The sequence below is a fragment of the Acanthochromis polyacanthus genome, chromosome 1 (genome assembly GCF_021347895.1).
Source record: "Acanthochromis polyacanthus isolate Apoly-LR-REF ecotype Palm Island chromosome 1, KAUST_Apoly_ChrSc, whole genome shotgun sequence".
Lineage (NCBI taxonomy): Eukaryota > Metazoa > Chordata > Actinopteri > Pomacentridae > Acanthochromis > Acanthochromis polyacanthus.
This window is the reverse complement of record NC_067113.1, coordinates 36,569,431-36,593,676: the sequence shown is the minus strand read 5'-3', so window position 1 is coordinate 36,593,676 and position 24,246 is coordinate 36,569,431. Positions and strand designations below refer to the sequence as shown.

General features: G+C 46.3%; 1 protein-coding gene across 1 annotated transcript in view; it reads right to left on the bottom strand.

Annotated features, from left to right (window-relative positions):
- arhgap5 (Rho GTPase activating protein 5) overlaps window positions 1-22,480 on the bottom strand; it is a 28,480-nt gene extending 6,000 nt beyond the window's left edge. Inside the window, exons 1-4 of the mRNA XM_051947554.1 lie at window positions 17,385-22,480; window positions 15,112-15,265; window positions 671-748; window positions 323-454 (exon numbers count right to left, since the gene is read on the bottom strand). Of these exons, the coding sequence (XP_051803514.1) occupies window positions 323-454; window positions 671-748; window positions 15,112-15,265; window positions 17,385-21,116 (4,096 nt within the window). The 5' untranslated portion in view covers window positions 21,117-22,480. The remainder of the gene's footprint in view (window positions 1-322; window positions 455-670; window positions 749-15,111; window positions 15,266-17,384) is intronic.
- Window positions 22,481-24,246: the final 1,766 nt, after the last annotated feature.

The following is a 24,246-nucleotide window of genomic DNA, read 5'->3' as shown; positions in this document are numbered from 1 at the left end:
TCGGACAAATGTGTTTTTCTCACCCGCTGTGGTAATCACATCTGAAAGTGGTTTATACCGGCGGATTCATGAGAATCTAAGCTTTCCATCGGTGTATAGTGTTTGTATAATCGTGTTTGCACCCGTCGGACATTCTTGAAATTCCTATGCAAATTAGTAGGTGTACCGCCGGCGGTACACTAAAGCTTAAGGGGTTAACTTAAAGTTGCGGTCAGATTAAATCAGTGTCTCTGTGAGTTAGATTTGGTTGTTATCCAGAGACAATAAACGATTCTGAATCTGAACTTCAGGTTTCAGGACAGACTGAGAACAGAGGTCTTACTGGCTGCCTCCACCAGCTCCGGGTGCAGACTGTAGGGGATCAGTGGGTCGGGGAGGTCGGTGAAGAACGCCTTCAGAGCTCCAGCAGCAGCGTTCACGGCCACGTCCATCGCCACGAAGTCAATGCTGTGATCTAGAGGACAAACACACAATCAGCTGGTTCATCCTCTGCAGGACAGACAGGAAGCAGAATGTGGGTGGAGCTTCACGGTCACATGATCAGGTCTGAGGGCCCCCAGGTCTATTATATAAATGTTATGTTATATTTTATTATGTTATGTTTTATTTATTTCTCAGACACATCCTGAGTTCATGTGAGGATGATCTGGGATAATGCAGGTAGCTCTACCTTGATCAAACAGCTTCTGGATGTTGTCCTGGTCCGTCTTGTTCCCGCTGACCCGGTACAGACCTTCAGTGGTCAGACCTGAAACACAACAACGAACCTTCAGCTCTCATTACAAACCAGAGAACGTTCCAAGATAAAAGCACAAAATCCTTCTTCTATCCCATAATTCCTCCCTGGATGTTCTCGTTTTAGGATGAAAAACACAATTCAAACTCTAATTTATGTCTCATTAACACCAAATACTTGGTTTTCTTTCTTTATCCAGCTGAACATCTGGATTAAAATGGTTCCAGTTCTGCTGCAGTGGAGCTGTGAGAAAAAACATTAAAGTTTCAGCCTCTTTTACTTCCTGATAAACTCTAGAACCTCTGGACCTCCAACAGAACCTCTGGACCTCCAGCAGAACCTCTGGACCTCCAGCAGAACCTCTGGACCTCCAACAGATTATGTTGTCTCTGGGCTCACTGAACCCGGACTCATGGAGGAACCAACCCCTGACAGACGTGAACCATCAGATGGAATAGAACCACCATGGGACCTTGAAGGCATCAGATCAGCTCATTGGATGAAACTGTCTGACCTCATACAGGAAGTCATTGTTTAATGTTCACTGACTAACCAGCAAAACGACAAACGGTTTAATGTTCACACATAAATATTTCTACCGGCTGGTTCCTCCTCATAATAGAAAACATGAAGCTCTAAGTCAGATCTAATTACAATTAATTAATTCAGATCTATTCAATCACTAATTAATTCAAAGCTAATAATAATTAATTCAGATATGATAATCAATTCAGATTTAATAACAAATAATTGATTCAAATCTAATTAATAACTGGTATCAGCATAGAAGTCTATTAATATTTGTCACAGTATTCTCAGATTTCCTATTCCTCTGTGGTCCTTGAATGCAGCATTAACCTCACAGTGACCCTCCAGGCCGGAAATCCTGGACTTCTGAGGACATCTGACTCACAACAGGATGGAAAACACACTACAAGACACACACACTACAAGACACACACACACACGCTACAAGACACACACACACTACTACACACACACTACAAGACACACACACTACAGCACACACACTATAGAACACACACACTACAAGACACACACACACACGCTACAAGACACACACACACTACTACACACACACTACAAGACACACACACTACAGCACACACACTATAGAACACACACACTACAAGACACACACACACACTACAAGACACACACACACTACTACACACACACACTACAAGACACACACACACACTACACACACACACACACTATAGAACACACACAGACAGATGTGAAGGAGAGGAAGTTAGCAGCGTACATGATAGCATGCTGGGATCTGATAGGACGGCTGAGATATGATCTAATGTCCTGATACACACAGTAACACACACACAGGTGTGTATCCTTTCCTGATTGGCCGGCTGCCACTGTTATTTTATCACTACGACAACCATCTGCTGTGGGTGATGACAGGAAGTCAGTTCAATATGAGAAAGTCAATGATTGGCTGTTTTTACCTCCTGTTGACCAGACAGTTTACATTTACAGACTTCAGCTGATAGTTCTGAACAGGAAAAACTGGAAGAAATGTTTAAATTCACAGAGAGGATTCAGAAGTGGAACCGAAAATAGTTAATAATCCAGATTAAAAACAGAAAATAGTTAATCATAGTGCTGGGTTGAAAAAAATCGATTTGCCGATTTTAAATTGATTCTCATTTAAATTTCAAAAAATCGATTCGCACGTCAAAAGATCCATTTTTATACACACATATATTTTTACATTTATTTTTTCCTGGGTGAACTTTAACCCCACTAGTGACGTGACTCGAGCAGGCGCAGCGTGAAGATACTGCAAGTTCTCTTTACAACATGGCGTCGGGCGGTAGCTGTGCAGTTAGCCAAACTCCGGATTTGAAAAGGCCAGAGTCGCTCAAAGTGGATATCTGGAATTATTTCGGGTTTAGGAACGACGATTCGAGAAAGGAGCTTGACAAGAGCAAAGCCATTTGCAAGATATGCCAGATGGAGGTAAAGTTTTGTGGAAACACGACCAACCTCAGGAACCACATGCAGCGACACCACCAAGACATCAGGTCCAAGGCCGCCGGACCGCAACAAAAAAAACTTAATTCAATTCAATTCAATTCAATTCAATTTTATTTATATAGCGTCAATTACAGTCAAATCGTCTCAAGACGCTTTACAGAACCCAAATGCCTGACCCCTGTTGGAAGCTCTACAACTACCAGCTAGCTCTACACGCACTAACAAAATAACCGAGGCGATAGCGGGCTTTATTTGCAGTGCCATGGTCCCGTATTCCATTGTTGAAAACCCGGGCTTCAGGCGGCTCATACAGAGTTTGAAAACCGAGGAGACGAGACTCGTCATCGGAGCGTATCAGAGAGCAAGATGGCACATTTTAGAGCAAGAAAACTCACCATACCGAGAGGTCTGGTCAACGCTGACAAAGTACTTTGGCAAGTAATGGCTTACTCAGATTCTGAGGAATATTCACCCTCTGATGAAGATGTTCAGTCGTCCACTGAGACAAAGTGCCGCTGCGTCTGTGCGTAACGGCAGGTGTGCCATGACAGTCCACAAGCAGCACATACTGGAGCCGATGCTTCGCTTCACGGGGTCCGGAGTGGCAAGAGGGGACGTGGTGGGTGTAGCTGGAGGGGTCAGAACACCGCTAATGATGAGGGGGATAGCGGGGGTTGAAAAAAAAAAAGCGGAAATAGCAGACACGGGAGAAAATGCACTGATAACGGTGGAGGCTGCAGTGACGTTCACAGCCCCGTCGTAAATGACGATGATGATGGCTGGGTTTGCTTGACAGATGAGGAAGAGTTTCACAAGTGGATCAGACATTTTGATAAGCCTGTTGGGTATCGTTGACAGAGCGATCAAAGGAACCATAACTGATTTAATGAGCCATTTGCAGTTTCACTGTACCGGCCGTCTGCACTTAGACTTGCATGGCTTAATCTTTGAGACAAGCATATGCTACTGGCAGGATCAACCAGGTAGCCCAGACGGGATGAGTTCTGAGTCTACCCCGTCTCCTCCCAGGCGGACGTGCTCAGAAAACCTCCAGAGGAAGTCTCCCTGGAGGCATCCGAATCAGGTGGCCAAACCACCTCAACTGGCTCCTTTCGATGCGAAGGAGCAGCGGCTCTACTCCGAGCTCCCTCCGGATGTCTGAGCTCCTCAGCCTATCTCTAAGGCTGAGTCCAGCCACCCTACGGAGGAAGCTCATTTCGGCCGCTTGTATCCGCGATCTTGTTCTTTCGGTCACTACCCAAAGCTCATGACCATAGGTGAACGTTGGAACGTTGGATTGAGAGCTTCGCCTTACAGCTCAGCTCCCTCTTCACCACGATGGACCGGTACAACGCCCGCATTATAGCTGACGCCGCACCAATCCGCCTGTCCATCTCTCGCTTCATTTTCCCATCACTCGCGAACAAGATCCCGAGATATTTAAACTCCTTCGCTTGGGAAAGCAATTCCTCCCCAACCCGGAGGGAGCAATCCACCGGTTTCCGGCAGAGAACCATGGCCTCGGACTTGGAGGTGCTGATCCGCATCCCTGCCGCTTCGCACTCGGCTGCAAACCGCTCCAGTGTATGCTGAAGGTCACGGTCTGAGGACACCAATAAAACCACATCATCCGCAAAAAGCAGAGATGCCATCCCGAGGCTCCCAAACCACAAACCCTCTCCACCACAACTGCGCCTTGAAATCCTGTCCATGAAAACCACAAACAGGATTGGAGACAAGGAGCAGCCCTGGTGGGAGTCCAACACCCACTGGAAACGTGTCTGACTTAGTGCCGAGTATGCGGACACAGCTCTCACTTTGGTCGTACAGGGACCGAACGGCTCGTAGCAATGAGCCCGGGACCCCATACTCCCGCAGTGCCCCCCACAAAGCCCCTCGAGGGACACGGTCATAGGCCTTCTCCAGATCCACAAAACACATGTAGACTGTCAGGTCATACTCCCATGACCCCCTCAGCAGCTCCGCAAGGGTAAAGAGCTGGTCCGCTGTTCCACGACCAGGATGGAATCCGCATTGCTCCTCCTGAATCCGAGGTTCGACTATCGGTTGGATCCTCCCTTCCAGCACCCTAGAGTAAACTTTCCCGGGGAGACTGAGAAGTGTGATACCACGGTAGTTGGCACACACTCTCCGGTCCCCCTTTTTGAAAATAGGGACCACCACCCCGGTCTGCCACTCCACAGGCACCGTACCCGATGCCCACACGACATTGTATAGATGTGTCAACCAGGACAGTCCAACAATGTCCAGAGCCGTCAGCATCTCAGGGCGAATCTCGTCCACACCTGGCGCCTTGCCACCGAGGAGCCTCTTAACTACCTCTGTGACCTCTGCCACGGATATGGACGAAGATCCCCAACCCCCACCCCCCGAGTCTTCAGGCTCTGCCTCCTCCATAGAGGACGTGTTTAACGGGTTCAGGAGTTCCTCGAAGTGCTCTTTCCACCGCTCGACAATATCCCCAGTACAGGTCAACAGTTCTATACTCCGACTGTACACAGCCTGAATGAAGCCCTGCCTCCCATTCCTGAGGCGTCGAACGGTTTGCCAAAACTTCCTCGAGGCCGACTGAAAGTCCATCTCCATGGCCTCCCCGAACTCCTCCCACACCCGAGTTTTAGCTTCCACAACCGCCACAGCTGCCGCCCTTTTGGCCAACCAGTACCTGTCAGCTGCTTCAGGAGACCCCCGGGCCAACCAGGCTCGAAAAGTCTCCTTTTTCAGCCTGACGGCCTCCCTCACCACTGGTGTCCACCAGCGGGTCCTTGGATTGCCACCACGACAGGCACCAGTGACCTTCAGACCACAGCTCCTAGCAGCTGCTTCTGCAATGGAGGCTTTGAACATGGACCACTCAGAATCCATGTCCCCAACCTCCCCCGGGATGCAGGAGAAACTCTTCCGGAGGTGGGAGTTAAAAACCTTAGGGACAGGGTCCTCCGCCAGACGTTCCCAGTTCACCCGCACTACACGTTTGGGTTTACCAGGTCTGTCTGGCAGTCTTCCCCGCCATTGGATCCAACTCACCACCAGGTGGTGATCAGTTGACAGCTCTGCACCTCTCTTAACCCGAGTGTCCAAAACATACGGCCGCAGGTCTGACGATACGACTATAAAGTCAATCATCGACCTTTGGCCTAAGGTGCTCTGGTACCAAGTACACTTATGAGCAACCTTATGCTCGAACATGGTGTTTGTTATAGCCAAACTATGACTAGCACAGAAGTCGAATAACAAAACACCACTCGGGTTCAGGCTGTTCCTCCCAATCACCCCCCTCCAGGTTTCTCCATCGTTGCCCACGTGAGCGTTGAAGTCTCCCGGGAGAACTATGGAATTCCCGGGGCTTGTGAGTATCCCCACACCCACCCGGCGCCTCTCACTTTAGGCAACTCCGGAGTATGAGAGAGTCCAACCCCTCTCCAGGATTCTGGTTCCAGAACCCTTGCTGTGCGTGGAGGTGAGCCCAACTATATCTCGTCGGTATCGCTCCACCTCCCGCACCAGCTCAGGTTTCTTCCCCGCCAGTGAGGTGACGTTCCACGTCCCCAGAGCTAGTCTACGCCACCAGGGGGCGGCACGCCCAGACGCTCGCTCCTGCCTACTGCCCGATGAACATAGCACCCAACCCTGACTTTCTGCCCTGTAGGTGGTGGGCCTACTGGGCGGTGGCCCCGTGTTACTTCTTCGGGCTGTGCCCGACCGAGCCCCACGGGACCTCAAGGCTCGGCCACCAGACGCTCTCTTGCGAGCTCCCCCCTCCAGGCCTGGCTCCAGGGGAAGGTCCCGGTTTCCCTAACCCGGGTGAGGTAGTGGCTTCACCATTGACTGTTTTCATTGGGGTCTTCTGAAATGGAAACATTTATGTTTAATATTGTACATGGTCCCTTTTTAAATAAACTGATAATAACACACACACAGGTTGTGGTCTGCTGGAGTCATCAGTTTCTCTGCTGTTAATTTAATTAGTCACAGAACAACCACAGGTCAATAAAAATCAATACACAGAATGTTTAATATCTGGGCTGCTGACACACACACACACACACACACACGATTTTTAACTGCAGCTGTTTTCTTCCTTCAAACTAATCTTTATTCTCTATTTGAGAATAAACTGAATCAAACTCTGCTGAGGCTGAAACACCACAAACCTCAGTGTCTACAGGTGAGGAGATGTGAACCACACCAAACATTAAAGGTGAAAAACCACCAGAACAGAGTTCCTGTGAAGGAAAGAGTTCCTCTGAAAGTGAGTAAAAGATGCTCCATGGGACTCAGAAACACCAGAATCAGGGATGTGACCATCTGAAGCCCCAACTCATCTGAACTCTGACAGCTGTGACCAACACCTGACAGGAAAAATCGAGGTGAGGTTCCTGAAATATGACACCGCTCTCGTTCCCATCCAGGTGAGCAGGTCAGCAGCTCACTGAGCTCCACAACTTCATCACATTTCTCATCGTTGATACGTTTTTTCAGGTCCAATAAGAATCCTGGTTATTATGGAGGAAGTGATACAGGTTTGCAGTAAAAATGGAAATAAACACAAACTTCAACACAAAAAAGCAACTCTTAAGGGAATACGCTGAATATCAGATCTGATAATCAGATAATGGATGAGTGTGGGTGAACATGGCTGCATCTGGATCAATAACAACCACAGAGCTTAGCTCTGCAGGCTAACTCTGTTAGCACGCTGTAACTGACTCAAGAACTTCTGCGCTGAGAAAGCAGAACCAAACATCTGGACTGGTACTGCTGCTTCGTGTAAACAGGCCCTAAAGACCTGCGGTACCAAAACGGATTTAGATTTCTGTCAAATAAAAATCACACGTCTGCAGGCTAACGCTGTTAGCGTGCTCCGGCCGATAGCATGCAGAGGAGTCCTGATATAAATGCAGCAAATCAAACAGTAAAACTGAACCACAACCTGAAACGAGCGTCCAGTTAAACTACAGCCAGGTGTTCATGTTCCACCACAGGTTAAATCAGAGCAGCTGATCTTTATCTTCAGGCTCAGTAAATCTGTCCTGACGCCTTTAAAAAGCTTTAATTATAATAAAAATGTCTGAGTTTCCAGTTAAACATCAGAGCTGCTGACTGTTCAGTTTATTTATTAAAAAACACCACAAACACATTACTGACAACTTAATAAAACTAACAATAAACTGATTATTTATTAATTACTGTTCTGATGACATTCAGGCTGCTAATAAACACACCAGTATGTGCAGCCTGCTGGGAGCACTGGGATCAGCCGCTCAGTTTCCATTGGACATGACGTCACAAACACACACAACTGTGTGTTCCAACTGCATTTTTCTAACCGTGTATTTCTGTGTTTTTCTAACTGTGTTTTTCCAACTGCGTTTTTTCTAACTGCGTTTTTTCTAACCGCGTTTTTCCAACTGCGTTTTTCCAACTGCGTTTTTTCTAACTGCGTTTTTTCCAACTGCGGTTTTTCCAACTGCGTTTTTCCAACTGCGTTTTTCCAACTGCGTTTTTTCTAACTGCGTTTTTTCCAACTGCGTTTTTCCAACTGCGTTTTTCCAACTGCGTTTTTTCTAACTGCGTTTTTCCAACTGCGTTTTTCCAACTGCGTTTTTCCAACTGCGTTTTTCTAACTGCGTTTTTCCAACTGCGTTTTTCCAACTGCGTTTTTTCTAACTGCGTTTTTTCTAACTGCGTTTTTTCTAACTGCGGTTTTTCTAACTGCGTTTTTCCAACTGCGTTTTTCCAACTGCGTTTTTTCTAACTGCGTTTTTCCAACTGCGTTTTTCCAACTGCGTTTTTCCAACTGCGTTTTTCCAACTGCGTTTTTTCTAACTGCGGTTTTTCTAACTGCGGTTTTTCTAACTGCGGTTTTTCTAACTGCGTTTTTCCAACTGCGTTTTTCTTACTGCGTTTTTCTTACTGTGTTTTTCTAACTGCGTTTTTCCAACTGTGTTTTTCTAACTGCGTTTTTCTTACTGCGTTTTTCTAACTGCGTTTTTCTAACTGTGTTTTTTCTAACTGCGTTTTTCTTACTGTGTTTTTCTAACTGCGTTTTTCCAACTGTGTTTTTCTAAGTGTGTTTTTTCCTCCTCAGATCTAACAGAATCAGTGGCAGCTGACAGCAGCATAACAATTTTTTAGGATTATTCCTTCAGCTCTGACATCCCAAACTGCTCGACCTCTGAGTCTCACTGCAGCGTTCAGGAGCTGCTCAAAGAGCCGCTCAGACATCTATGAATTATTTTTTAAAAATCTGTTTCACTCCAGTGAAAATCCTCCAAACTCAGGAGTGAAGACGTGACTTCAAAGCAGCTGAAAATAGCCAATAATCAGCTTTGTGTGAATCCTGGTGACACGCTGCTGAGGGATTCTGCTGCAGAGCTCAGAGGACGGTAAAAACTGGAGAATCCTGCTTCTCCAGAGACCAACAGCTGAACTGGGACCAGTACAACAGACTGGGACATCAGAATCCACATGTTCAGACTGTCAACTGCTATAAATAGACGTGACTTTTATTTATGTGCTGTAAGAGACTGAAGCAGGAAGATAATTAATCCAAACACAGTTATGGAGCAAAATGAACCTAAATAAAGAAGGAAACACCACATTACAGCACATCTATGAAGATGGAAGAACTGATGTAACATTTGACCCTGAAAGACACCAGCAGCTCTGATCCATGTTGTCTTTTTACAGAAACCCTGAAGAACACGACGTAGATCACAGTGGAATAAAGTCCTACAGGACAAACATCTGGATTTATCCAGATATATTCAGTTTACTGTCAGAAAAGAGGAAACAACCCAGAAAATATCCACATTAAAGAATCACAGAACAGACTAATCAATTATTAAAATAGCTGGAGATGGATGTAAAAGTTAAACTAATCCGTTAATCTACTGCAGGAAACATGAAGGAAAGCTTCAGGAGTTTAACAACACTTTCTATAGATCTGGTGAATCACACCGATGTGGCCTCAGCTGGATGATCTGGGGTCAGTTTTTACCAGAACTCAGATGTTTCTCCTCCTAAATGTCATGGTTCTATCTGCTGGACTGATGAAGTTCTGGAAAAGTCCATTAAAAGTGATAAATGTGGACCAGGATGAAGGCAGAACTCTGATCATTGATAAAGTTCCTGCAGATGAAGAACCAGATGTTCTGATAAAATCTATTAAAACACATAATAATAAAAATATTTAAAGGATATAAAGTGTATTCCATGTGCCTCCATGCATTTCCTTGGTGACGGCAGCAGAAAGCCTCCATCCGTCCTCACATTAGACTAAGTGCTGTGGAGATAACAGCCAGCGGGACTTCCAAATGCATCAACATCAAAAAGCCATTTAATCACTGCTCTCCTGCTCAGAGCCAAATACCATTTCATGTCTCCAGGGAGCAGAAACATTTAATAAAACTTCCTAATCGAGTCGGCGGCGGAGCGCTGTGTCCTCGCTGTAAGCTCGTCTTTCTGCAGAAGGTTTTCTCCTCTGGGCCAGACTCATGTTTGGTTCTTTATGTGAGCAGACCTGACCAGCATCCACCCCGCTGGTCCACTAAAGCTTCAGCTTCAGGCCAGATGTTGGAAATGAGGCTGCAGAGCTGAAATCTAACAGCAGCAAGTTAAATACATGCAGCGAGTGTTTTAGCCTTTCTAATACCAACATGACAGTTTGGGCCAAACAAAGACCAAGGAGCTACTCAGAGCTTCACCTGCTCTGAATGTCACCCTCTGAAGCTGCTCTGAAGCATCTCCACATGGACAGACAGAAACCTGATTTTACTGGCTAAACCCACAAACCAGCAGGATTTTATTCTCAGTTCTAAAGGTTAAGTCTTCGCCGATCAGATGTTCTGTGTATTAAACAGAACTAACTGTAGGAACCTGAAGGCCACGTGGTCAGAACGTGAGGTATGAAGAACCAGAGAACTGCTGCTGCTGTATTCATTAAATGGTCAGAACATTGGTTTAACCCTCTGGAACCCAAACCTGGTGGGACAGGTTCTCTGCTGAAAACTGTTGAAACGACACTGATCAGAAACTAGAGACAGAACCTAACTTTCCAACTGTCCAAGAACTGACCATGGAGATGGAGATCTGTCTGGAAAATTAACCAGAAGCACTGAAGTCTACATGTTCCTGAAAAACTAACAACTACAAACTATTTACAGAAAATACATACTAGGAAAAACATAAGTTCTTCTTCTGGAGGACTCCCAGAGGTTCTACTAGACTCTAATGATGAATCTCCTGGAGACACCGATCATACTTTGGTCCCTGAACCAGAGATCTTCAGTCTGATTCTCCGTTAGATGTTTGTTATGAGGATCTGCTGAAGGTGTGGGCTGCTAACTGTGAAGAAGAGCCTGATGTTCTCAGCGCTCTCCATTCATTCCCGTCTCTCCTTTCAGGCCTCCTCCTCTCAGCTCTCAGGAGTATCCGACCTTCACCTCCTCTACTGAACTTTTACAGTCAGCTCTCTGTGTCGCTGCAGATAAAAGCTGGAGCTCAGTGTAGAAAACACAGAGCAGAGATGTGAGCTCAGCCTCATCCTGTTGCTGAACTAACCATCTGAAAGCCTGATAGGGTTAGGACGGCTGCCTGTAGAGAACTGTGAGGTCAGGACCTGTTGGTTCTCTTTCAGACAGATCACTCTTTAAACTCCCACTCAGCCCACTGACACACATTCACAAGGACCTGATGGATGGATGGAGTCCAGCTGGACAGATTCTGGATGATTAAAATCCTCCTGATCATCTCCACTGATGTGATTCTGAAGGCAGGACTCCTAACAGGAATATCTGAACTAATGTGTAAAAACCAGCAGAAGATCAGCAGAAGATCAGACGAATTCATTAAAAAATCTTCATCTGACATCCAGCAGTGATTAGATGTGAAACTAGGAAAGTAAACTTTCACAAACACAGACCGTAAACAGCGCTACAGCTACACAACCCACCAGATACACAATCACACACTACAGCTACACAACCCACCAGATACACAATCACACACTACAGCTACACAACCCACCAGATACACAATCACACACTACAGCTACACAACCCACCAGATACACAATCACACACTACAGCTACACAACCCACCAGATACACAATCACACACTACAGCTACACAACCCACCAGATACACAATCACACACTACAGCTACACAACCCACCAGATACACAATCACACACTACAGCTACACAACCCACCAGATACACAATCACACACTACAGCTACACAACCCACCTGATACACAATCACAGCTACACACTTCCAGTCATATTTACAGCCTCACACACATTTTACACTTGGTGTTGTGAAACCGCAACACCACAAACTGTCATCATCACCTCACCGCCGTCTCTTAGTGGTTGGAGTCAGAACAGCAGCTGCTGCAACACACACACACACACACACACACACAGTAACATACAGTAACACACACACAGTAACATACAGTAACACACACACACACACAGTAACACACACACACACACACAGTAACATATAGTAACACACACACAGTAACATACAGTAACACACACACACACACACAGTAACACACACACACAGTAACATATAGTAACACACACACAGTAACATACAGTAACACACACACACAGTAACACACACACACAGTAACATACAGTAACACACACACACACACACACAGTAACATACAGTAACACACACACACACACACACAGTAACACACACACACACACACAGTAACACACACACACACACACACACACAGTAACACACACACACACACACACAGTAACACACACACACAGTAACACGCACACAGTAACACACACACACAGTAACATACAGTAACACACACACACACACACACACACACACACAGTAACACACACACACACACACACACACACACACACACACACACAGTAACACACACACACACACACACACACACACAGTAACACACACACACACACACAGTAACATACAGTAACACACACACACACACACACACACAGTAACACACACACACACACACACACACACACACACACAGTAACACACACACACACACACACACACACACACTCAGGGATCAAACCTGTCAGCAGCTTCATGGGGATTCAGCCGAACATTAAAACACATTCAGAGAATTTTTAGCAGAAAGAGCTCAAACACTTCCTTCAGAACAGAACCAGAACCTTTTGGACCAGAACCACTGAAACAGAACCTTTTGGACCAGAACCACTGAAACAGAACCTTTTGGACCAGAACCACTGAAACAGAACCAGAACCTTTTGGACCAGAACCACTGAAACAGAACCACAACCTTTTGGACCAGAACCACTGAAACAGAACCTTTTGGACCAGAACCACTGAAACAGAACCAGAACCTTTTGGACCAGAACCACTGAAACAGAACCTTTTGGACCAGAACCACTGAAACAGAACCTTTTGGACCAGAACCACTGAAACAGAACCAGAACCTTTTGGACCAGAACCACTGAAACAGAACCTTTTGGACCAGAACCACTGAAACAGAACCAGAACCTTTTGGACCAGAACCACTGAAACAGAACCACAACCTTTTGGACCAGAACCACTGAAACAGAACCTTTTGGACCAGAACCACTGAAACAGAACCTTTTGGACCAGAACCACTGAAACAGAACCAGAACCTTTTGGACCAGAACCACTGAAACAGAACCACAACCTTTTGGACCAGAACCACTGAAACAGAACCTTTTGGACCAGAACCACTGAAACAGAAACAGAACCTTTTGGACCAGAACCACTGAAACAGAACCTTTTGGACCAGAACCACTGAAACAGAACCTTTTGGACCAGAACCAAAACTTTGCTTCTATATTCAGGAACAGGAGTTTTCAGTTGACAAACAGTTGTGTTTTTTTTAACTGTAGTTTTAAACAGATTAATTCATACAAATATACATTTAGATGTTGGTGTATTTTCACACATAATGTTTAAATCCTGACTACAAAACCAACTTTTAACTTCCATGGAGTTATCTCAGCTTTAATCTGGTCTGACTTCACCGGATGCAGAAATCGGAGGTTAAATTACTACTGTAGAGTTTAATGATATTAAGATGATGCAGATTTTACGTCAACCTTTAAAATCATGTTTGGAACTTGAATCATATTGTGGATCCTGTAACTACAGATTTAATTAAGTGGGAACAAACTACACCTCACTGACAAACACTGGACTGATCTGCAGAAACACAATCAGTCAAACTCCAACAGGTTCCAGGTCAGATTATTCAGAGTGTAAAGAGTCAGAGGCCTGAACATGGACCACAGAGGACCATGAGTAAATACATACTGCAGCACACGGATCAGTCATTGAAGAGGTTTCAGACATTCAGTGCAGAAACTAACGCTCTGATATCTCAGTCTGTCAGAGAATAAACGCCTTTAACATGTCCACAGCAGAAACACCATGTGAGGAATCTAAGGGAGAGGCCGACAGCTGGGCCACAGCCACAAACCTACCCACAATGCACTGCAGGAACGAGTCCGGACAGGACTGCGATCCAGACCGTTAAAACAGGAACAACTGAGCAGTAAGTTCTTCATGTTTTAACTGTTTTATCCCAAGTGAGCAGCAGTTTAAAACAAACCCAGGTCTGAGCTTTAAGTTGTTCAGTTTTTCTCCAGGACTCATCTAGAAACTCTCCAAAAAGACTGATTATGACATGTAACGCCCAAACTGACTCATAGTTGATGAAGGAACAGCTGATTGAATATAGCTGCAGTTTTATTTTTCTTAAATCTAGTTTCTGCTTCATTCATTTACTGACATCTCACTTTTTCAAAAGCTGTTGATTATTGTCAGTATTTTCTTTTTTAATTGATTATTTGTTTGGTCTCTGAAGTGATAAAAAAAAACACATTCAGTTCAGCAGATTATCTCCAAAACGCTCCTTTTGTCCAGTTAGCAGCACAAACATGATGACATACATAAAGCCTGTAATACAGTCCTGACATTTTAAGCACCGTAAAGGTCTGATAACTGGAATCACTAACGTTTCCTGACAGTTTCTTATTCCTGATCACACACTGGTGTTTTGAATCTGACTGTCTTTAATCTGATTGTGAAATCAAACCTCACAGGAGCTGATGAGCTCTCTGAAGTCTAACATGTTCTGACTGGCAGCCTGATGGCGACACACCAGCTAAACATCAACTCTACTGACTCCGCCCCCACACCCTGAAGCCACGCCCCTTCAACAGGTAAACATTCAGAAAGGTAAAACGACCCGGCTGCACCTGAACGCACCAGCAGGCCACGCAAAGACAGAAAACAGGTCGACTCACCTGTTCGCTCGATGTAGTCGACACATTTATCGATGAAGAGCGGGATGGGTCGGTCCGGAGTCACCAGGTTCTGCAGCGGAACCCCAAAGTAGTTACTCTCCCAGGTTCTCCGGGTCGGAGGGTACAGAGGTTTCGGGGGTTTGGAGGACTTCACCTACCAGGAGGAAGGACAGAATTAAAACCAGGGATGAAAAACAAGAACGGGGAAGGAAAATAAGGAAAGGGGAAGAAGGGGAGAAATGAGGAAGGATGACAGAACAGCAGAGAAGGAAAAGGGAAGCAAAAGTGAATTTAAAAGACAGTTTAGGGACTGGAGACATTTAGGATAAAGAGCAGATAGAAGCAGATAAAAAGAAGGAACAATGGAAAGAAAAAGAAGCAATGAAAGAAGAGGGAATACAGACACAAAGAAGAGATGAGATGGAGGTAAAGAGGAGGCAGAGGATATGAGAGGAGCAGAAGAAGAAGAGGAGGATGAGGAGGAAGAACACAGAGAAGAAGAGGAGGATGAGGAGGAAGAACACAGAAGAAGAGGAGGATGAGGAGGAAGAACACAGAGAAGAAGAGGAGGATGAGGAGGAAGAACAGAGAAGAAGAGGAGGATGAGGAGGAAGAACAGAGAAGAAGAGGAGGATGAGGAGGAAGAACACAGAGAAGAAGAGGAGGATGAGGAGGAAGAACACAGAAGAAGAGGAGGATGAGGAGGAAGAACACAGAGAAGAAGAGGAGGTGGTAATCGGGGAATACATCAGACAGAGTCAGTGGGATGAAGGCAGAGGAAGACAACAGCGACTGAAGTAACGAGGTGCTTTGATTTCCCAGAGTCCTCTGCTCTTCAAAGTGTTGTCATGCCTACAGCGGTCGGAGCCGCCGTCTAATTGGCTGGGACAGCGACTAAACACCTTCCATTTTGTACCTTGTGCTGCTCCTCTGGCTCTCCTCTCTGATTATCAAAGACAGTTTGAATTTTTCAACAATGAGCTGCATTCACGCAGCGCCGGCAGCCGTTTATAACCCTAACCCTGCATTATTATCTGCAGATCCACATGCATGTTTGTTCAGAGTCCGAGCGGCTGCAGGGAGCTGCTGAATGAAGGTCCTGCTGCAGATATTTAGCTGCTGAATGAAGGTTCTGCTGCAGATATTTAGCTGCTGAATGAAGGTCCTGCTGCAGATATTTAGCTGCTGAATGAAGGTTCTGCTGCAGATATTTAGCTGCTGAATGAAGGTTCTGCTGCAGATATTTAGCTGCTGAATGAAGGTCCTGCTGCAGATATTTAGCTGCTGAATGAAGGTCCTGCTGCAGATATTTAGCTGCTGAATGAAGGTTCTGCTGCAGATATTTAGCTGCTGAATGAAGGTCCTGCTGCAGATATTTAGCTGCTGAATGAAGGTCCTGCTGCAGATATTTAGCTGCTGAATGAAGGTCCTGCTAACAGGCTGCATGTTGGATGTTAGCGTATGAAGAGAAAAGCAGCTGAAAGTTGTTTTAACATTCAAACTGAAAATATTGAGGCTCCATTTTGGAGCAGTTTCGTGAATGCTGATGCAGCTGGATGTGGTCCGTTTCTGTGAATACATGCTGTACTAATGCATGCTTCACCTGCATTTAAACACCTCTCTGCTGCTGTAGTTGTTTAGCACACAGCGTTTGTCCTGACATTTAGACGCTGAATGAAGTCTGTTAAGAGCTGCAGCTCTGATAGGTCCAACTGTTATCAGCCTTTACTGCTCGTCTGGGAGGCTCGTAAACGACTTCAGAGGGCCGACCAATCAATTATCAAATGAGTTTGTTCTCCTTATGAGTCTGGGGCCTGGTAAAGACAGCAATGTGTTCATATCTCCACACTGTGAACCACAATCTGAGCTCTCATTCACACATTCAGAGACCTGAATAAGGACACAGCTCTGCCTCTTATTTCTGTTATTATACCGCTACTCCTGTTGTTCTATGAAGCACTTCAACCCTCTGAGCCCCAAAACCTGCCGGTAGCTTTGAAAGGACTTCTGTCTTTTTTAATTGTTATATATATTATATTATAAATCGCCAAATGGCCCCATTTATCATCAACAAAATGTAAAAAACAGACTGTTTTTGTTTTTATGATTTGCATGTAAAAAAGTGTCTGAGTGTCCAGCAAAGACAATAAAAATCATATTACTATTATCATTAAAAATGACAAAACAGAAAGAGCTGACCCTACCAACCCTAACCATGACCCTACCCGTGACCCGGCCTTAACATTCTGAGTGTCATGACAAAGACAACTCACCTTCTTCGGTTCCTTTTGCGTCTTGGGTGTCTTCTTCTTCTTCATCTTCTTGTCCTCCTGCTCGGGGTCGGAGGTGATCGCAGGATTATCGATGCCGCCCTTCCAGGGGTCGGCGGGCGACAGCAGAGGGTCCTCCTCGCTGCCCCGGTGGGCTCTTCCCTTTTTCTTTTTCTGTGTGGCAGGGCCGGACTCCTCGCCGTCGCTGTCGGAGTGGAACCGTCTTTGGTAGGCCTTAGTCTTACTGAACAAGATTTTAGAGCGGTGTTTGTACTTGGACGGCCGCCGTCCAGCCTGAGACTTGCGGTCGAACCCGTTCTCCTCCTCACCTCCTCCATGGAGGCTGTGCAGCCCGCCGAAGGAGTTTCGTATTTTGACCAGGCGGCTGTGAGTGTCGTCAGGCACGGCGTATATGTCGTCGTTGTGGAAGCCCCTGGACCGGAGCGTGTCCACGGGGTCTGCATAGTTGTCCGACGCCTCCACGTCTTCGGTGTGCGTCACTGGGCCGCGAGGCATCCTGCGGTTGCTTCGCATGCCGGCCTCGATGGTTTTGAGCAGGTTGGGATCCAGCTTTCTGACGTTGGGTTTGGGGAGCACAGGTTTGGGTCGGACAGGTGGAGGCACTTTGTGATTGCGTTCATGGTCTCCGACAGGTGTGCTGTGCACCGGATACTCGTTCCCCTCCAGGTCGATGCGGTACTTGGCTCGCTCGCTGGGTGTCGGCAGCAACTGGACGTCGTCGCCGATTGGACTGTAGGGTGGGGGGGCCTCGTTGTCGTCATCAGACTCTGGGTAGTAGGTGTTGTAGGCTGGGGAATGGCTGTGGGGCGAGGTGGGGAAGACGTCTTCGCTGGCTCCGGTGGTGCATTCGCGTGACGAGCTGTCCAAAAGGAAGGAGCTCTCGATGCTCAGCTTCTTCTCCAGCACTTCGTTGAAGAACGGGGTGAACACCTCCGTCTGCCGATGATACTGCGACAGCGAGTACAGCGCAGTAAACTTGGCGGCAATCTCTGTGGCGATGTGCTCTCCCTCCGTCATCAACTCTTTGATGGCGTCGTTCTCGAAGAAGTCAGCCTGGCTGTCGGTGATCGCCACCATCTGCACGGGGATCACATCCTGTACTTCGGCCAGAAACGCCCGCAGCGTCGCCATGGAAGCCTTGCGTTTGGCCGAGTAGACCAGGATGTAGCCGTGCACCAGTTCGTCTTTGCGGACGCCGATGGCAGAGTGGTATGACAGGACAGTGACCTGAATCCTCCGACGGCTGTCCCCGATGATCTTGTCCAGGATCAGAGTGTTGCTCTGACCCGGCTGCCCGGCGCTGCAGCAGTGAGAGTCCAGGAAAGGCGAGAGGATGAGGTCCACGCTGAACGGATCCCAGCACATGGCACACATGACTATTCTGAGGTCAGTTTCAGACATGTCTTTGATGCAGGGCAGCGGCGCCAACACGTCAAAGCTGTGCTTCAGCCCCTCCAGCACTGCTCGCAGCCCCTGCTTGACCTGGAACTCTGTAAATTTCCGTGGAAAGGCTCCAGACGGGATGTCTACGAAGGTGCACTGCAGCTTGTTGGCCAGCTGTTGGCCCTGGTGCCTCAGGATGGGGATGTTTTTGCAAACACTGTCTCTCTGATTGGCCAGGATGAGGATGAAAGGCAGCGGCTGAGCGAATCGCTCTCTCCGGCTCTGTGCGATCTCAGCTCTGATCCTGCCGATGCAGTCACCAATGCAGTTAAGCGATTCTATGGAGTTGAACACACAAAAGCAGCCATGAGGTTTGAAGGTGGTGACCCAGGTGTGGCTGAAGAGGAGCGTGGAGTTCACATCCACAGGAAGCAGCTCCAGCTCGTATATTTTTCCATCCAGGGTGTACTCGTCGTCTGTGGACTGAGCTCGAATTTCATTAGCCAGTTCCTGGGACAGACCCTCCTTCCCCAGCAGGCAGAGGTTGATCTTATCAATGTTGGCACTGTTGTAGTAGAGATTGGAGCGTCCGTGGTCGAGCTGCACCAGCCTGTTAGCTAAAACCTGCTCCACCTTCAGGTCCACACAGTTCTGTCCACTCAGACACGTTTCTTTAGTGGGATGATAAACAAAGCCGATGTGTTTGAGCAGCAGTGACTCTCGGTCCGGCGCCAGTTTCTGCAGCGCTCGGTATCTGGGCTCCTCATTCAGAACGCTGTGGATCTCTGTCATCTTGTCACAACTGGGAGTTGCATTCAGGTCCAAGTCATAGAACAGTTCAGCATGCTCGAAAAGCATTTCCTGAAAATCCTCTTTGGCCCTTTCAACTATTTCCTGCTGGTGCCTGCAGTAAACATCCCTTCTATCTGATTCTGTGATGTACTTGTAGGCCTCGTCCTCCATCACAAAGCACATGACCTCCTCCCACGGCTGCCCAGGGCTGATGAAGTGAACCCTCTCCAGCGTCTTCTTGAACCTCTCCTTCATCTCCACCCTCCTTTTTTCTGACAGCAGATGCTGGACGTGGCTGTGGTATATCCTCTCGCCGTCAGGCGTGTCGAGGAGATCGAAGGGTATTCTGCGGTCGCTGTTATCGATGTGGTCCGTCTCGTCCCACGGCGTTTGTTCCAGCATCACAAACCAATACTGGAAATCGGGTCGGTTTCGGATCACGCTCTGCGCCTCGGGCCACGACAGATGCTCGACTTCGTCCAGATTGTTGAGGAGGTTGTTGAGGGTTTTTGGCAGTGTGGTCAGGTACTCCTCCCTCCTCCTCCGGATGTGCTCCTGCTTCAGTTGTGCGATGTGCTTTGTGAACATGTTTCGAGCCTTCCTGGAGCCCTCCAAGGTGATGAACTCGTCGTAGTCTGGCTGGCCCTTCAGATTATTGATCACAGTTTTCCACGTGGTATGATAATCTCTGACACTGTGAACCATCAGCTTTTCAAATCGATCCGTCACCGAGGCTACGAGCTGTCGCTGGACTTTGTAGGCCTCCAGGTATGGCACAGTTTTTGGCTTCCCTCTCGTTTTGTCCAGTTGCTGGATGAGGGCGTTAAAGCAGAGCTCTATGTTGACGTTGGAGCGTGCCGACGTTTCAATCAGCATCAAGTTCTTCTTGCTGGCGACGAAGGCCTGCAGGTCCCTCAGGTGCTGCTCAACGCACTCGTCGCATTTTGTGGCAGCGACGACGATGGGCTTCTTGGACTTGACGATCTGAGAGTACAGACTGTTGACGAACTTCATTTGGTCATCAAACCTGCGATTGCAGCCTTTGCTGACGTCGATGCAGAGCACGAAGCCGTCGATGTTCAGTTTCCCGTCGGGCATCTGCTTCTGGTCAAAGTCCTGCTCCAAGCCCAGCTGGTCCGTGCAGATGTACATCAGCTTCTCCGCCGACTGCAGCTTGGTCGCCGCCGCTCGCTTGGTGTACGGCTGCAGGTTGGTGCTCCGATGAGGGAGAAACGTCTGGTCATCAATGAACTCTGTTTGTTCGATGACTTGGATTTTACAGTCCAACCCCTCGTCCCCTCGATGGGACACCTCCCCCCAGTACAGGAAGTGGTCATTGTTGACCACACGTCCACCAAAGTCTATTGTGCTGAGCACCGAGGTGTGCTCCGAGTAGTAGTTGTCAGCGTCCGGACGCACATATCGGTTGCACAGGCAGGACTTTCCAACGCCACAGTTCCCTTTCTCCTTCTCCGTCCCCGAGAGGCCAACCACGCTGACGGCGAATGTCGGGGGTCGAGCATCCTTGTTCTTGGCCATTATATCCCCCCGCTCATCGCTAACTCGGTTACTCTCAGGAAAGAAGTCAGGATATCATTCCAGTTGTGGCTGTCAGTGGTGCAGAGGCTCTTCCACCCTCATGTTGCAGTGAACGCTGTGTCCTCTTCTATCCTGAACTCTTCACGCTGGGATAGATCAGCTGGCGTCTGGTATCACCTGCCTGCAAGACAAAGAATTCACAATTAGAGATGAAGGCAAAACACAGCAGTTGGAACAGCATTCCTTATCTCTAACAACATAATCAGCTTTGTTTTGCTGCCCTCTGGGATAAAGACATGTTGGCATGACTTAAACAAACAAATCAGAGATTACACACAATTATTAACAAATTACACAAAAGCTCACATTATCACACTGGTGCAAGACTAAATAATCCCTCCTAAATGGTGAAAGTTTAACCAGGTTTTCCACTGACCTTTCATGTGTCAGGAATAAAATATGCTATTTTTAAAACCCAACCATTGTTGATGTATAATGTAAAAATCCTGCAAAAATCAAAAATGAGTTTTTCAAACTGCTATATGAAAATGGGAAGGCAAACACAGACATGTGACAGCAGCATTTATATAAGGGGAAGTAATTCAATCACGCTCAGCAATGTCACTTTTCCCCTCACAGAGAAAAAGAAGAGCTTTCAACCAATTTGTGCCGAGGCAGGATAAAAATGGCTGCAACTCCAGCCCTTTGACAGCCACTGACCTAGAAATGATTTACTGCGAGAAGGAAACAGAGAAAATAAATCAGTTCACAGATTTGTTATCATCGTCAGAGCTGCATAATTAGGACTAAAACCTATAATCCTGATTACTGACGTCAGATATTTTCCTGCCGTTCTGCTCACAACTATTAATCCTGATTATTTGTGTTATGAAATGATTTTGCTGCTCGTCCATTCAGCATTAACTGGCAGGTGAAACGAAAGCTGGAAACGCCTGAATCTGACAGACTGTCAGTATTATCAGCACCTCACGGTCGAACAGGCCTGAACCCGACCGTGACCCAACTACAGCCTGATGGCTGATTACGGCACAGAATCTACTCTTTGTTGTTTTTGCACTCCGATGGCAATCAGCCAGCGAATCTGCCTGCGTGAGCTGAACTGTTCGCTGCAGAGCGACGGCATGCTGAGCCTGAGAAACTGCAGCAGAGCAGGAATCTGTCGACACGAACACGGAGGTTTCCCTGGATGTGATTCAGGCGTCACTGAGACTGAAGCACAGCGAGTAGGAGTGGAGGAGGAACCACCGGTAGGATTAACTTTCACTGGATAGAAAATATGAAACTAAATAAAATTATTATCCAATGAATAGCATGAGATGTATTTTTATTGGATATAAAATAACTAAATAAAATTATCAAATAAATAGGATGATTTATTTGTATTGGCTATAAAACATAAAATAACCAAATAGAATTATTATCCACTAATATAAGACGTATTGTTTTTACTTATTTAATCGTGAAACTGTTGTGCCAGATATTGCTCAGAAAAAAACCCTCAAACTTGAGAATAACTGCAGTGAATCACAGAATAGGATTTAATGACACATCAGTAAAAAACTAAAAGCAGACACTGACTGGATAAAGTCGAGCCTAAAACTGGAAATATTGTGAATGGAGTCTGGTCTGCAGCCGTCAGTGGCATGAATTTACCCAGTATGGGTCACAACAGAAAAAAATTAGAATTCCAGTGAAATATAATCTAGCCTAAAATGATATGATGTATAATAATAAGATAATAAATAGTGCCTAAAAGAAGAGCAACACAAACACGAGACATTAACTAAAATAAAAATAGAATATAAAATGGTACTGAAATAGAAAATAATATTGGCAATAAATTAAATGTTGTAAAGAATATTGAAAGTGATGCTACTGAGATGTATGTGTTTGAGGATTCAGCTTTTATTCAGTAAAAATAACAAATCTGTGTAATCATCTGCAGAAAGTTCTCAAGTGGATTTCCTCCAATCAGGATGCTGGATTATGATGAGAGAGAAACTGAGCAGCCGGTCTGTCGGGTTTATAAAACAAACATCCTGTATAATAGCTGCTGTGTAGGTAAGATGAGCCACACCTGACTGCACACCTGAGCTGACGGACAGGTGATGGTATCACTGAAGGCCACCAGCTCAGATTCACCTCCTGAGGGCAGAAAATGTTCTTTCAGGCTTCTGCTGATTTATTAATTAACTGTTTATTAAAAGATTCACCTGAAGCTGCCTTCCAGAAACTAAGAGAACGAAGAATGTCTCATCCTGCCTTCAATGACAGGAAATAAATCCTCCGTTCATCAGTAGATGTTCTAAATGTTCCACCTGCAGATGATCTGCCTGAAGGAACCATGAACCACCAGAACCAGCAGCAGATTAAATCCCTGGTTAGTTTCTGTTTGAATGATGAGAACAGAGAGGAAAATATAGCAGCTGCTGATCCAGAACCAGAACTACTGAGGAATAAAACAGTTAGCAGCTGTTTCTAGATCATCCAGATGTTGCTGCTGAGTTGATCAGGAGGTGATCGATTATCAGATCCAATATTTTCCAATAATTAATACCGTTATTTCAATCATTACTGATGTGAAACAGTAAACTGACCCTTCTTCTGCATCCAGCCGACAGTCTGACTCAATCTGAAACCTGTTAATGTCCGTTTGGAGGAACCCGGTGAGGATTACAGCAGAACATTCCTCCTCTGACTCCGCTCCAAACCTCAGTGTTTGAGAAGATCACTCACCCAAATCCAAGCATCTGTTCTGCATTTTACTCATCCAGAATCAGAGTCTGTCTTCACTCTGCTGTCAACACACAGCGTCCAATAAGAGCCGCAAATAAATGTGAGCAGGTAGCAGCTGCACACACCTGGATGGAGCTGCGATGGTTTTATGACTGTCAGCAGCTAAAAGTAGCCTCATGCATCACGATCAGTCCATTCAGAGCGGCAAGGATTAAGGTATCACTTCGCAAGCTGGTTTTAGAGATGACTAAATGCTGTTAAGCCCTGAAACACAGCGGAACAAGGATGGCAAACCTTTAAAAGCTGCTCCGGCTGCAGGTTTAGGTACAAATAAATGTGCTTTAATCTAAGTGTGGGTCTCCATCTACTGTAC